Genomic DNA, 12,980 nt, shown 5'->3' with positions numbered 1-12,980 from the left:
ACTCCCCCAGTTTATATACTGAGCATGACGTCACATGGTATGGAATACCCCTTTGGCCAGTTTGGGTCAGCTGTCCTGGCTGTGCCCCCTCCCAGCTTCTCACTGGCAGGGCATGAGAAGCTGAAAAGTCCTTCATCAGTGTAAGCACTGCTCAGCAACAACTAAAACATCAGTGTGTTATCATTATTCTCATGCTAAATCCAAAACACAGCATACCAGCTACTAGGAAGAAAATTAACTCTGTCCCAACCAAAACCAGGACATTTCTTTTTAAAAATCTGATTTGAAAGTCTCTTTTTTGCTGTTTTTAATGCCCATTTCTGAACAGACAGTCTACTCATCACCTGGAACTTCCTGTTCTTGTACGTTATTGTATGTTGAGGCAGGACCTGCTTCTCCTAAGTCCCACACACTGCTATAAGACAGTTGTGTACAAGGCTACAGCCTGGCCTATGTGAAACTGGCATAAATATGAGTAAATAGTGTGGTTCACCAGTTTGGTATGTCACATTTCATTCAGAACTTAAAAATGCCAAGTGTCTTCAAGTTGGTGGCACCCCTCTACTCTTTCCTCTTCAATGTACATATTTGAATACAAATAAGACTTTTAACGCTTAATCAATAAAGACAGAAATATACTTTTTATTTTTTTTAAACCTATCCATCAAAACACTACCATCAAAAGAAACCTTATTAATTACAATTCTTTGAAAATTCATATTTGAAGTAACAAAAACTCCTTTGGTAAATATTTCAGCCTTATCTGCAAAAGGCATTCAGGAGATAATTAAGATCTACATATTGCTGAAAGATGCAATCATTAGGAAAAATTACGCCATTATAGGATAAGGCAATAAAAAGACGGTAGGAACTCTGTACTATGTTGATTTTAAATCCAAAAGGTGATGAAAGTCATTCCCTGTATGGCTAGCAATGGCAATGCTTCTGCTTTTATAGAACCTGAGAAAAACATAAAATAGCATTCACATTGCTTTCACTTTGCTTATGTTGACTAATTGTCTTTTCTGATTCTTATTAACAGCCTTTTTAGAGCTAATAATAAGATTATAATAATATAAGCTTTGTGTGAAAAAAAACAAAAATATGCTACTTCCAAAGGGTGGGAAAATTAAAAGCACTGAAATAAAACACAAAGCCTTTTGTCTTTAGGTCTCCTGCATAAACACAGTTCAGTCCAATGCTCGCTACTGTAATTATTAAAAGATTGTTCAGTAAGATGTGAAATTATTTGGTTGTCTCAGCCTGCTTCCCACTGGACAGATGTATATTTCTAATGGCTTTCACTGCCATGGCATCTCGATATCTAAAGAAAAGAGTGATATGACAAAGTTTAGCAAATGAAACAATTCCAGTATTAACCCGGAGTCGGTTCTGTCAACTGAGACAGAGTGTCAGTCTCTAGAGCTGTCAAGCTGTCACACTTCACTAATGCAGACTTCACTTTACCATTAATAAAGAAAGGGCAGTAGCCAGCCTAATTTATTTAACGGTCAGCCCCCACAATGCAGCTTCTCCACGAGGAAGAAACACTTGTGCCAGCAGGGCCCTCAAACTGCCTCTCGAACAGAGATGCCCTTGCTGCTGCCCACGCAGCCTTCGCACTCTAAAGGGAGAGAATGATCAACTTCTCTCCCGGTGTTTAGGGAGGCTCATCCTCCATCTCTGATATTACTTATTAATTTGATTTATGGCTCCTTTATCTAATAATCAAATACACACACTTAGATTTCTCAATTTAGCAACTAGGTAACGCAAAGGAATCACAAGCCTTGTTCTTCATAATATCATTAGTTTACACTATATCTTAATATCAAACATCATAGTGTCATCTGAAACCCCCTATGTTTTAAAAGCTGGAAAACGTGTAAGGACACTTCAAACTTTCCCAAGCATGAATGTTCAATACATGATAAAGAACCCGCTTCTGGACATCTCATGCAAAAGATGAAACAGAAGAACAAAGTAGAAGTAAAGAAGTAGAACTAAATACAAATTAAAGTAACAAGGGACCATAAACAAAGCCCTCTTCTCCAGACTGACCCTGGAAAGCAGACTTGCATCTGAAGGAAGACATGGTGGTAAAACAGAAATATGTATCACATTTTCAAGCTATCATATCATTTCTCATCTACTAGTTTGTTGAAGAATGACTGTGACATGAGAAAAGTTACGGATAATTAAAGAATAATAAGCTAAATAAGATGCATCTCCTTGTAAGGTGACTAAGAATAATAAAATAAAAAATGAAAGTCACGGTAGTTTCCTTTTTTATCTTCTTTTAAAGAAGGAAAAGTACCCACAACAAACCGTCACTCCAACTGAAGTTGTGCGAGGCTGATATTCTCTTTAATGACAACCAGAATTATAAGACATATTTTGTTGTGTTGCTTTTACCCACTAGGTATTGCTCTAATCTCTTTTTGACTCAAGAAAATTATGGTACCTATGGATCCTATACCTAGGATAAAAAAAGTCTTCTAAAATTAAAACCCAATACTATTTCACACATCCTATCAGTCCCTCTCTGATTGTCAGATGTTGCAATGCTACAGTTTCTCATGCCCCATCTGGGCAAACCCGCCCCAAAACACCTTTACCAGTGCTCTTTCTCACACAGAAATACCTGTAAGTGGCTGGCAAAAATATGTGTGCAGGTTCCGTAAATTTATTGAGAGACAGAATAAAAATTTTCTACACTGTCTACCCCTAGGAAGCCACAGATAAATAATGAAGAAACTGTAATGCAAATACTGTATCTCACATACGCATGCATGCAAATCAAAGTACAACTTTCATGCAAACTAGATAATGCACTTGTAAATGTACGTAACTAAGATACATATGCTGTCTCCTAGGAAAAAGAGAGAAATTACGCCACTAACACCACGACTGTCCAAGGTATCCTCAAAGGATAAAGAAAGAACAAGAAAACTGGGGAGGGAAGAGAATGGCACAACACCAAATACTCTCTGTAAAAAAATAAAAGAGAACACGCAGCGTAGAAACATGAATTGCAAATGAAGATGGAGCCCACAAAAGCAGCAGAATTCTGTAGACTGCTCCAAAGACATCATCATCAAGATCTGTAACACTATCTTCCGTACTCTCGAAAGGAACAAGGTTGAAGAAAATAAAAGCATGCTAAACAAGGCTCTGGACTGTCAAATAGACAGAAACCAAGTAGCAAGAGTAAAAGAAGAAAGCACAGTTCAAGCTGTAATACACAAAAAGAAGCCCTTCCAATGAGAATGAAAAATATCCACAATACACAACAGAGGAAATTCTTCATAAATCACTAAAATTCATTGAGCCAGTAAGAACACGGGGAATTGCAAATCTTATCACTCCTTGTCTGCTGTGCTTGTCTTCATTAAAAGCACAATACACATTTTTTTTGAACTGCAAGAGTCAACCTCAACATGCCTAACAAAACCAACTAATGGGAAAGACAAATGTAAAGTGATGCTATCACTCCTAATTTTATGAAGTTAGGGTTGATGAAGTACTAAGCTTGAACTGAGCAACTATGGTAACAGTGTGAAGCCATTTCAGAATTCAAATCAAAATGTTGTCTTCAGTTAGGAATTTGTAAGAGCCCATACTTGTACAAAAAAAAAAAAAAGCCAGAAAGCCATAGTGAAGAGTTTAAAGACAGACATGGGTAAGAATTTATCCCTTTTTATGGCATATCAAGAAAATCTGCACTGCTTGTTGTTTTGAACCTGTTTTCTTTTTTTAAATCAACATCTTGTCTACTTTGACTTGCCTCAAAACCTGATTCAACAGGTAAGAGAACCACAGGTTTCTGACAGTCATATGGAAAACTAATTAAAATACTGAATAAAAATGATTTACTTTCAATTCTTTACTTTGTTACATCCACACAAGAATGAGGACATTGCTGTCCTTAGCAAGAAAATCCAGCTTTTTTTTTTTTAACATGTTTTGCTTTTGTTAACATCTATTACATTCCAAGATGATGTAAGTATTATGAAAAAAACAAAATTAAGGTTTCCATTTACTGATGTGCTGTATCAGTTAGAAAGATCTTGTGACCTTCCACAAACAGACCTCAGCAAAACTTAGAAGAAATACAGGATTAAAGTACTTTCCCCCATCACCTCTCTGTCCCAGAGGACCCAGTGCACCAACACGACAACCACTCACACTTCTGAAGACAGTATAGAATTCTGTGGGAAAAGGGCATACAAAAATCTCTTGAAGATCAAGAGTCTAATGACCTTTTCTATGTTAAATTAGGACATTAGGTGCACTGTAGTGAACAGCAATTATCTATACCCACCATACTTTAAAAAAAAACAACCCATAATCCATTAAGATAAAGCCACACCTCTTTAATTTCATAATTTTACTGCCCTTACATACAAGATTTAACGTGAAATTCTACCTTACCAAAAACTTCCGTACCACTGTCATGCTTCACCTCATTGCTTAAAAACCCAGGGAGTAAAAGTCCCTCCTGCTTTGCTACTCACACATACAACCTACTAAGCACTGTATTTAAGAAAATAGGTATGAATCATGGTTTGCTTTTCATCATATGTTCCAGGTCACAGATAAGCTAAGGCACTAGAAGCCTCCTCTGCTACTTCTTATGGGAAAAAGTCATTAAATCCTTCATCACAACTGTTGATTTGCTCCCTTCCACCACTCAACACAATCACATACAGCAGAGGGAACTTCCCATGGTTATTAACAATTTGGGGGTAATAGTGTTACAGCTGAGTTAGCATGTTCTCTAACATTTGAGTTTTATATGACAAAAGATTTAAGTTTTTCTAAAGTTGACAGCATGGAAGATTATGAGATACCACTACACAGCCTTAACGCTAAATTTAACTACTGTCAAAAATTTTGCCTTGTAGGTGTATGGGTAACTGTGGTTATCATGTACGAATTGCAGCTGAGACATGACTGTGTTAAGGAAAATATACAAGCTGCTACCTGACTGTGAAAGGGCTCCTTTCATTCCTGTAGACTTCACTGTGCTGTAACAGTGGTGACGGTTTTGCTGTGAAACCAAGGTGTATTTCCCAAAATCCATTAGCTCTAGTGCTTTTATATGCAGGCATGTCTATAACACACACCAATCTTTCTACCTATACCTGTAGCTAAGTCTTTTATCCTGTCCTATCCTATGAGCTTTTAGAGATATACAATTCTTTATTTGTTAAACTTATCAGGCAGCCTGGTAAGAGTTCTACATGCAGGTGAAAATAGTTCTGCAAATTGCATATTTAGTGGCTTCCCTTCACTGCATTACTGCCACCAAAGTGCAGAGAGAAAGGAGTGTCGGAGGAAACCAGGGTCTACCTGTGCACACGAGCCAGTCTGCACTCGGAAAAGAATGAGAGCAGTAAAAGATGCCACCATTTTGGTTTTGTATCAACGTATTTATCTGATATCACCAAGAAGTGGAGCAAGCAGTCCCACTGATTACTTAATAACTCAGAATCACAGAATTTCTGGTTGGAAAAGGTCTCTGGACGTCATCTATTGGCAACACTAGATAGGACCAGATAGGGCTTTGTCTAGTACAATCTGGACAACTGCCAAGGATGTTGCCAAGGATGAAGCCTGTTACCCACAGGCTCTTTGGGTAACATGTTCCAGCACTGCACTACCCCTCCTGGTGAAGAGCTGCAGCAATTATTAATTTATTCCTGGAACCATAAGCATTGCTTTGTCTCTTTTACCACTGAGTTCCTAACATTGATTATATTGGCTATTGACAACTGCTTCTGTGGAAGTATGTCAAACCATTACAGTCTATCAGATCTCATGAGAGACTCAGCATCCTTTCGGAGGCAGCATTTCTAACTCCTGCTGAAACCAATGACATTAGAGGGCAGCCTGCATATCTCAAGATTGATTTGTCAAAGTGTAAATCCCCTACAAAAAGTCAAATTCGTAACACGAGAGGAAAAAGAATGCATTAGTGCTGCATAGTTTATCTGAATAAATGTTGTACATTAACAGCGTTGTCAGCTTCTAATTAAAAAGCAATCATGAAGACAAATTATTTTATTGTGTTAACTTTACTATGCAGTAGGTACAGACAAAGAAAACATTTTCTACTACTAACCTTACCAGCTTTTGGCATGACTGCCTTTCCTTGCAGAGTACTACTATACTTGACTTCTCAATCTTTTCAAAACTTAGCTTAAAAGAAAGTAATACAATCATAATGCTGACGTTAAAAATCACTGATAGGATTTTTCATCACCACACTACTGACAGAACAGTTTCTTAGTGTGTTAGAAAGACAATTAACAGGATTTTTGACCAGCATTTTAAAATAAGATTTTTCTGAAGCTACCAGACTTAACTAACTTCAAGTCTCTGAAACAGTCAAGCAATACACATACCTGCAATCGGAATATTCTGTGAGACTGACAGCTGTACATCTCCAGTCCCAGGTGGCATGTCAATTACTAAATAGTCCAGTTGACCCCAGTCAACCTAGAAGATGACAATAAAAATGTATGTTGGAGGTTTAAAGTGTTTTTATTTAAGGCACTTTATAGGAAACAAGGACTGCAATAAAACACAACGTAAAACAAGTGAACCAAGGACACCTCAAAAGAATGATGTGAGATGCCCTTTTAGTCACACTTTCAGTACAGGATCAAGACTTTTTTTTTTCTTTCCTAAGAGATACAATCTTTGCTGATCACTCACAACTATGACCACAACTTTATTATTAACTTCATGAGAATAATCCTTATTGAATTCTTTCCCCCAAAAAAAAGTAGCAACAACTTAATTTAAGACTTTTACTTTGCAGCTGCTTAATCACAGCTTAGAAGCAAATGTTAGGTAAAATTCAGGCTAAAATTCTGGGGTTTGTGCAACAAATACTGTTTAGGAATTGTTTCCGTTAATTTAAAGCAAATTTTGCTTGCTTCTTATCACTTCTTTGACACTACATATAAATCTCTAGTAATTTTTTTCTGGTTTGTTGTTGCAAAGCTATTTGTACATGGAGAGCTATCGGTACTGAATTTTTTCTAGGAAAAAGAGCTGTTGGGAGGAGGAAAAAAAAAAAAAAAAGGCTTTGTTAAATCACCAGGTATAATTACACAGACTTTCACTGTACATACAACATCACACAATAAAAAAAGTTTACTGGTTGCTAAGCATCAAATGAGAGTGACCATTAATATCTATTAGGCTCAAATGTGAGAATGCTGTGATTATTTACGTTCTTTACCAGGACAGATTTCCAGGAGAGCCAAATAACCATCTCGAGAGCACTGCATACTGCAATGCATGTTCTCTTCATGAGAAGAGAAATGGTCCTAGGTCTACTCTATATAATGTAAAGCCAAGCTGTACTTCGCCTAAACATTTCCCAACAGTTTAACCAAGCTTCGGCAGATCCTCGATTCAATTCTGACATGGCACAGGTTAGTACCAGTGCACTCTTACCAGCCAGCAGTAATGATATAAGGTCTTTTGCCTCTGCAGTACAGAAGCTTTAGAAATCATAGCCACGTTAAAAAATAAAGACCCACAAATGTCTCCCCCTCTTTTTTCTCTCCACACAGACATAATGCAATTATATGGTATGTTTCCAATTCATACAACAGATACAAGGTAACAGTCTATGAGCTGCTCTAATACAGGAAAATACCAAACAAGAGTAGAATTTTACATTCTCTTTTATTTTACACATTCCCTCAGAGTCATTTTAACAGCAAAAACAATTGATATTTCGCCAGTCCCCCAGTTACTGTGCTGGAGTGTTAGACCCTGTCAGGGGAACGCTCATGCATTTTCATTCAGTTCTTGTACTGATGATGATGATGATGATGATGATGATCTGGGGAAGCACAAGCGATGTGAAATCCAGACCACTAACCCAATGTAGCACTCCAGTGAGAAATGGAATTTTTCAAGGCAGGCTGATGAAGATGGAAGATTCTGGAGCACTTATGGGAGAAGGGGGATGGGGAAGGTTAGTTGCAAATTCTAACTTTAAACATCTAAATTAAGGACTCTCAGGCACACCTCCCTTTCCTCATTTTCTACACAAAGGTTGCAGGAGCACTAAATGGTGCCTAAGACAGTCTAGCTAAACAGGAAATGCTACTTATGTTAACCACAGCAAACACTGCACTCTTCCACTTTTAATATTAACCTACAATACCTATATTATTTTATAAAATCTATATTTTGTCAACAAGAATGACATATAACTAGCAGATTTCTAAAAGTAATTAGCATTCATAATTAATTAGCATTAATAATCATATGGAGACTACATAACCCCAAAGAAAAATTACATCTATGTGCAAGAATGTATGTACTAAAACATAAGCATGGGGTAGAGAAGCCAGTTTATCTAAAGAAATCTGTTTCTTACTGTTTTTCTTAACTAATCTTGCTTAGTTATAAAGCAAGATAAATGCCAGTGCTGATGAATGCCTCCTTTTCTAGTGAAAATTACTTTGCTCACTTGAAGGCATAAACTTTAAATTTCTATGTTTCTTAATTAAAAATTAACCATTATAAAGGTGACAAATTGAAATTACATAGATGTTAAAAAGTAGCAGTAGTTTACAACATGAGTAAAGTCAAGTTCCTTAAAGATTCAAAAGTAAACACATATATCCTCTTATAAATAGTTAAGTGCATAAATCTCAATATGCAAACCCAAATCTTTCATAATAATCACAACCATTTCGAAACGCTAAGGTATAGAGGGTTTTATTTTTTAAAAAGGATTAACTCAAAATACCTTTTTCCCCCTCCCCCACGTCTTCATAAAGGCTGATCCTGGCATCTTTTAAGTCCAAATTTACGAGTCTAGTAATCATATTTTCCTTCTTTAAATACTTCTACAGAAACTATGAATAAACTGGGTTTTTGCTTTCTGCCTTGCAGCAAGATGCAGTCCTGAAACACATCTATGAGTGGCACAGCACTACTATCATTCCAACACACTTTCCAATCACTTTGCCAAAAACACTTGGTTCTTGAAAAAACTTGAATATTGAGTAGTTCTCAGCCCTTTTCTCCACGAGCTCAACTTCAAGTCCTTTGAGGTAAAGCACTGCCTCATGGAGTAGTGCAAGACAATCCAAACCCCACCCTTACCAGAGGTAACTGGAATAAAAAATAAATACACTGGGTTTTTCCCCATAGCTAAAAGCTGTCTGGTTTTGCATATACTTGCTGGCCCTAACTTTAAGCTAGCTGCTCCTGTGGAACAAGGTGACTTTCTGGGCCTGTCCTATAGCTTTCCTTTTCACTCTTACCAGAGGTTCTGCTCCTCCAACCTCTTCAAGCACTAGTCTCCTTCATCAAGCTCCATGTGATCCTCCTACCTAGCAAGCATTACAGTTCCCCAAAATAAACATCTAGAGTTATTCTACTACTATGTGGAATGCTAACGGAGACCTCAAAGGCCAGCGCTCAAACCCTTTCCTAGGCATCCAGTTTTGTGGGGAAGCACAAAGCAGTTGCTGCTCTTCTAAGCAGAGGTAGCTGCCTTGGTAAAAACATCTCCATGTAGAACCTTTAAAGTAAAAGAACACTTTTATAAAGATCTTACTGCTTCAAAAACACACAAAACAATTGTTGCTCAAGAAGTTACTTCCCAAATTTACCAGGTATAGTAGAATGGGAGAAGGGGTACAAAAATCAGAGGGCACCAGAGCTTTCTGCCTCAAACTTCCTTAGTAAGCGACCCCATAACAACAAAAAGAACTTTCAACATGCACTTTCTGGATTGTCCTATGAGTAATGATTTTTATTAAAGTTATAGACCTCTGAAAACAGAAGTTAATAATGGAATCTTAAGCATGTGGTGAACCTCAAGGTAAATCTCACTGCTAGGCAACAGGAAAAATGTTAACACATAGTGCAATTAGATTATAACGCTTTACTTAATTTATGGCACTGAAACCATCTTATTTCATGTATTTTCTTCAAATTCATGGACTGCAAAAAAAGAAATGAGCTGTCTTTATCAAATGAATTGTGCTCCATTATAATACATACAAATCTGAGCACAGAAAAATGGAGAAGCTGCACCATTCCAGCAGCAGCGGAGAGGGTGTGTTGCTGCTGTGCAGAGTAGGACGGAAGACAGGCTTTTGTTACACCAGTTCAGAAAAGGTAACAGTGAAGGTGTCTAGGTGCACAAGTGTTGAATATATGTGAGAACTGCCCTCCACACACCTCTCTGAGTTATGCCACTGCTGTGGTGCCGAACTGGTGGAAGTCAGATGGTAAACTAGTTTGGAAAACTGCTCCTCATTAAAACTAACCTTGGTTTTCATTTTAGAGTTTGGATGTAGTCAAATAGTTATCCTCACAATTTTATTCTCCTCTTTTTCATTTGTAATTCAGGGTAAGAATGGAGAGCTGCACCACAATGACATAGCTATAATTGCTGAAAAGAATTGAGCTAGTGTTTTTGCCCAGTACTGAACAGTGTCCTCTGGACATACGGACTTGCTCAGACTTAGGTTGGGGAACTTTGCACCTCATCTCATTTCTCTCTGTAGACTTCTTATTCTCTTCTATTCTGCAAGTAGATGATGAACACTGTGGAGTTCAGTTGCTCCTCCATTACCCTCCCACAGGAATACACTAGCAGTATGACAGCCTTTTATTAAACCAATTATTGACTGTAATTTGGAAGGTATAATGATTTGTTATAGAAACGTACATGTTATTCAATGGGAGAAGAAATTCCAGGTCTGTTACTAAATTTCAGCAAAGGAGAAAAAAAGGGAGGAGAGACATTTTTTATTAAATTTTGAATTGGAACATATAATCAGGAGTGGCTTTCTGAAATCTAGTATTGCCATTCATTCAACATTATTAAAATGGGATGTATAATCAGGCTGTGATATAAAACACTAATTTGAATGCAAATCCTGTTTATATGCAACAATTTACCAAATCAGGACCACTAGTCCTCATGTTCTCCATCAGTTCTGAGAAGTATGTCTGTATGCAAATGCAGTTGCATACAAGTAAATGAGCTCAGATTAACAGCACATTACATTAAACAAGTTCCCTTTGCAAGCAATAAGTGGACAGCGGTTACAAAAGCCTGCCTCGTAGCATCTGAAATCTGTCAGCACCTTTGCATGTACAGAAGTGTTAATATCTTTGCCCCTCTAATATATACAGTGTGTAAAACATTTCAAACCATAGAAATGTAATTGCACTTTCCTTAAGTATAGCATTCATCTTTTTTAAAAAAGGTTTAACTTGACGTTTATTGTTAAGCAATGTAATTAAGACCCATGTGCTTCTGTGTATTTTCCCTTGCTCAGAAACACCACGAATGCTTCTATGTAGATTACTTTAATCAATCACTCTGTTTATGTGACAATTCATAATCAAAATACCAGATATGCATTCTGAGTAAGGGTTCCAAACAGCAAGTTAAACCCGAGCTAGAGCATAGAGATATAGATGGCATTTCTGCTGAGGAATGAAGCCTGAGCATCCTCTGTGCATGAGGCAGAAATGACAGAATATTAGCACTGAAGAGGGATTGCTACTTGTGGTTTTGAAGTAATCCTGGTGTTTGGTAAATAACAGAAGATATTATTTATTTGTTCTTATTAAGAGGAATACATGCAGAGTTTCAATCAAGCAGCACTGCAGGTGCAGACTTGGCAGCAGCCAGCCAGGCTCTGAACACCAGTATCAGAAAAGTACTAAGAGCTACATTGCAGGCAGCTTAAGGTCTATTCCTGCCTTATCCCCCTTCCTCCTAACTACTTTGTTGTATATATAGATGAGTTAATACAGGCAAACAGCTGAACAAAATAAAGGTAAGAAATTATGTTGTTAACTGAATATGTATACATTTGCATCTGTTAGTGCAAGATAAAGCAAATATTTAAAAAGATTTCCTTGAAAAATTGAAGATTCTGCTTAAACATACACAGACATTGGGAACAAATAAGTAGTTTCATGATGGATGTAAGAAAACAGGTAATTTAGGAATAGTATAATGAAACACGGCATTTTAATTAAAAAATACTTTTATTAATACTCACAAACTTTTGATAAAGAAAGGAGAAATTCCCCAGATATAAACCAGATTTTTAGTCCCTATGGAAACCTTCTCTCTGGTAGTGAAATAGCTACTTATGCCATAGCAGGATATTCCATAGTGCTTAATACAACTCGACACTTTCTGAAAAAGACTGCCCCTTTGACTTGTCCTCTGATGCTTAACCAATCTCAAAGAGTTGCAGTCTAACACCATGAAAAGCAGATGCACTGCAATGGTTCAAATTCCCTCTAAGGTATTTCTGAGCAGCCTGTTCTGCCAAGTTCAGAGAGAAATTGAGGTGAAGCTTAAGAACAGTTTGCTCCAAAGATTTCCATAAAGAGATGGAAATTCTCCTATTCTTTCTCCACATAGACTAAGAGTAACTTTTAGAAATAAGTGCCTAGGAAGGAAGCCAGAGTCCTGTTCAATTCAACCACCAAAAAAGAAACTGGCCTCCTCTTCCATGATGGCTTTTAATAATGTTAAGAACTGAAGGCAAATGCAGTAGCCTGAAGTTTCTGTTACCTTCACCTATATAACCTACAAAACTAAAAAACTCCCAGAAGATGACAATAAAGAGGTTCTTCTCTATGGGGTGTTCCAGGAGACTGAGGGAAGGCACTCAACACCGGGCTCCTGCTAAATTTCAGAAAGCCCAGTCAACGCCGTGTCAGCCTGAACGGAAGACAGCACACAGCTGTGGGACAGCCTGGCATGGCCGCAAGAGTCCGGGGACAGTCTCTGGGGATGACTGAAAAGGAATATTTTTGTGCATCCCCAGCACAACTGATGGAGACTGTATCAGCACTACCACGTATAAAAGACTCTTCCACTAGGTTTGAGTTGTTACTACAAAGAGCCTTTGTGAGCCGAGATTCCCATTTCTCAGGGACTCAAAGCACTTGTT

General features: G+C 37.5%; 1 protein-coding gene across 1 annotated transcript in view; it reads right to left on the bottom strand.

The window, feature by feature from the left end:
- NUBPL (nucleotide binding protein like) overlaps positions 1 to 12,980 on the bottom strand; it is a 93,234-nt gene that overhangs the window by 28,045 nt on the left and 52,209 nt on the right. Inside the window, exon 8 of the mRNA XM_019474885.1 lies at positions 6,411 to 6,504. Coding sequence (XP_019330430.1) covers positions 6,411 to 6,504 — 94 coding nt within the window. The remainder of the gene's footprint in view (positions 1 to 6,410; positions 6,505 to 12,980) is intronic.

The sequence above is a fragment of the Aptenodytes forsteri genome, unplaced genomic scaffold (genome assembly GCF_000699145.1).
Source record: "Aptenodytes forsteri isolate BGI_AS27 unplaced genomic scaffold, ASM69914v1 Scaffold108, whole genome shotgun sequence".
Classification (NCBI taxonomy): Eukaryota; Metazoa; Chordata; class Aves; order Sphenisciformes; family Spheniscidae; genus Aptenodytes; species Aptenodytes forsteri.
Note: the sequence above shows the minus strand (reverse complement) of the source record. Positions and strands in the feature narration are given on the sequence as shown.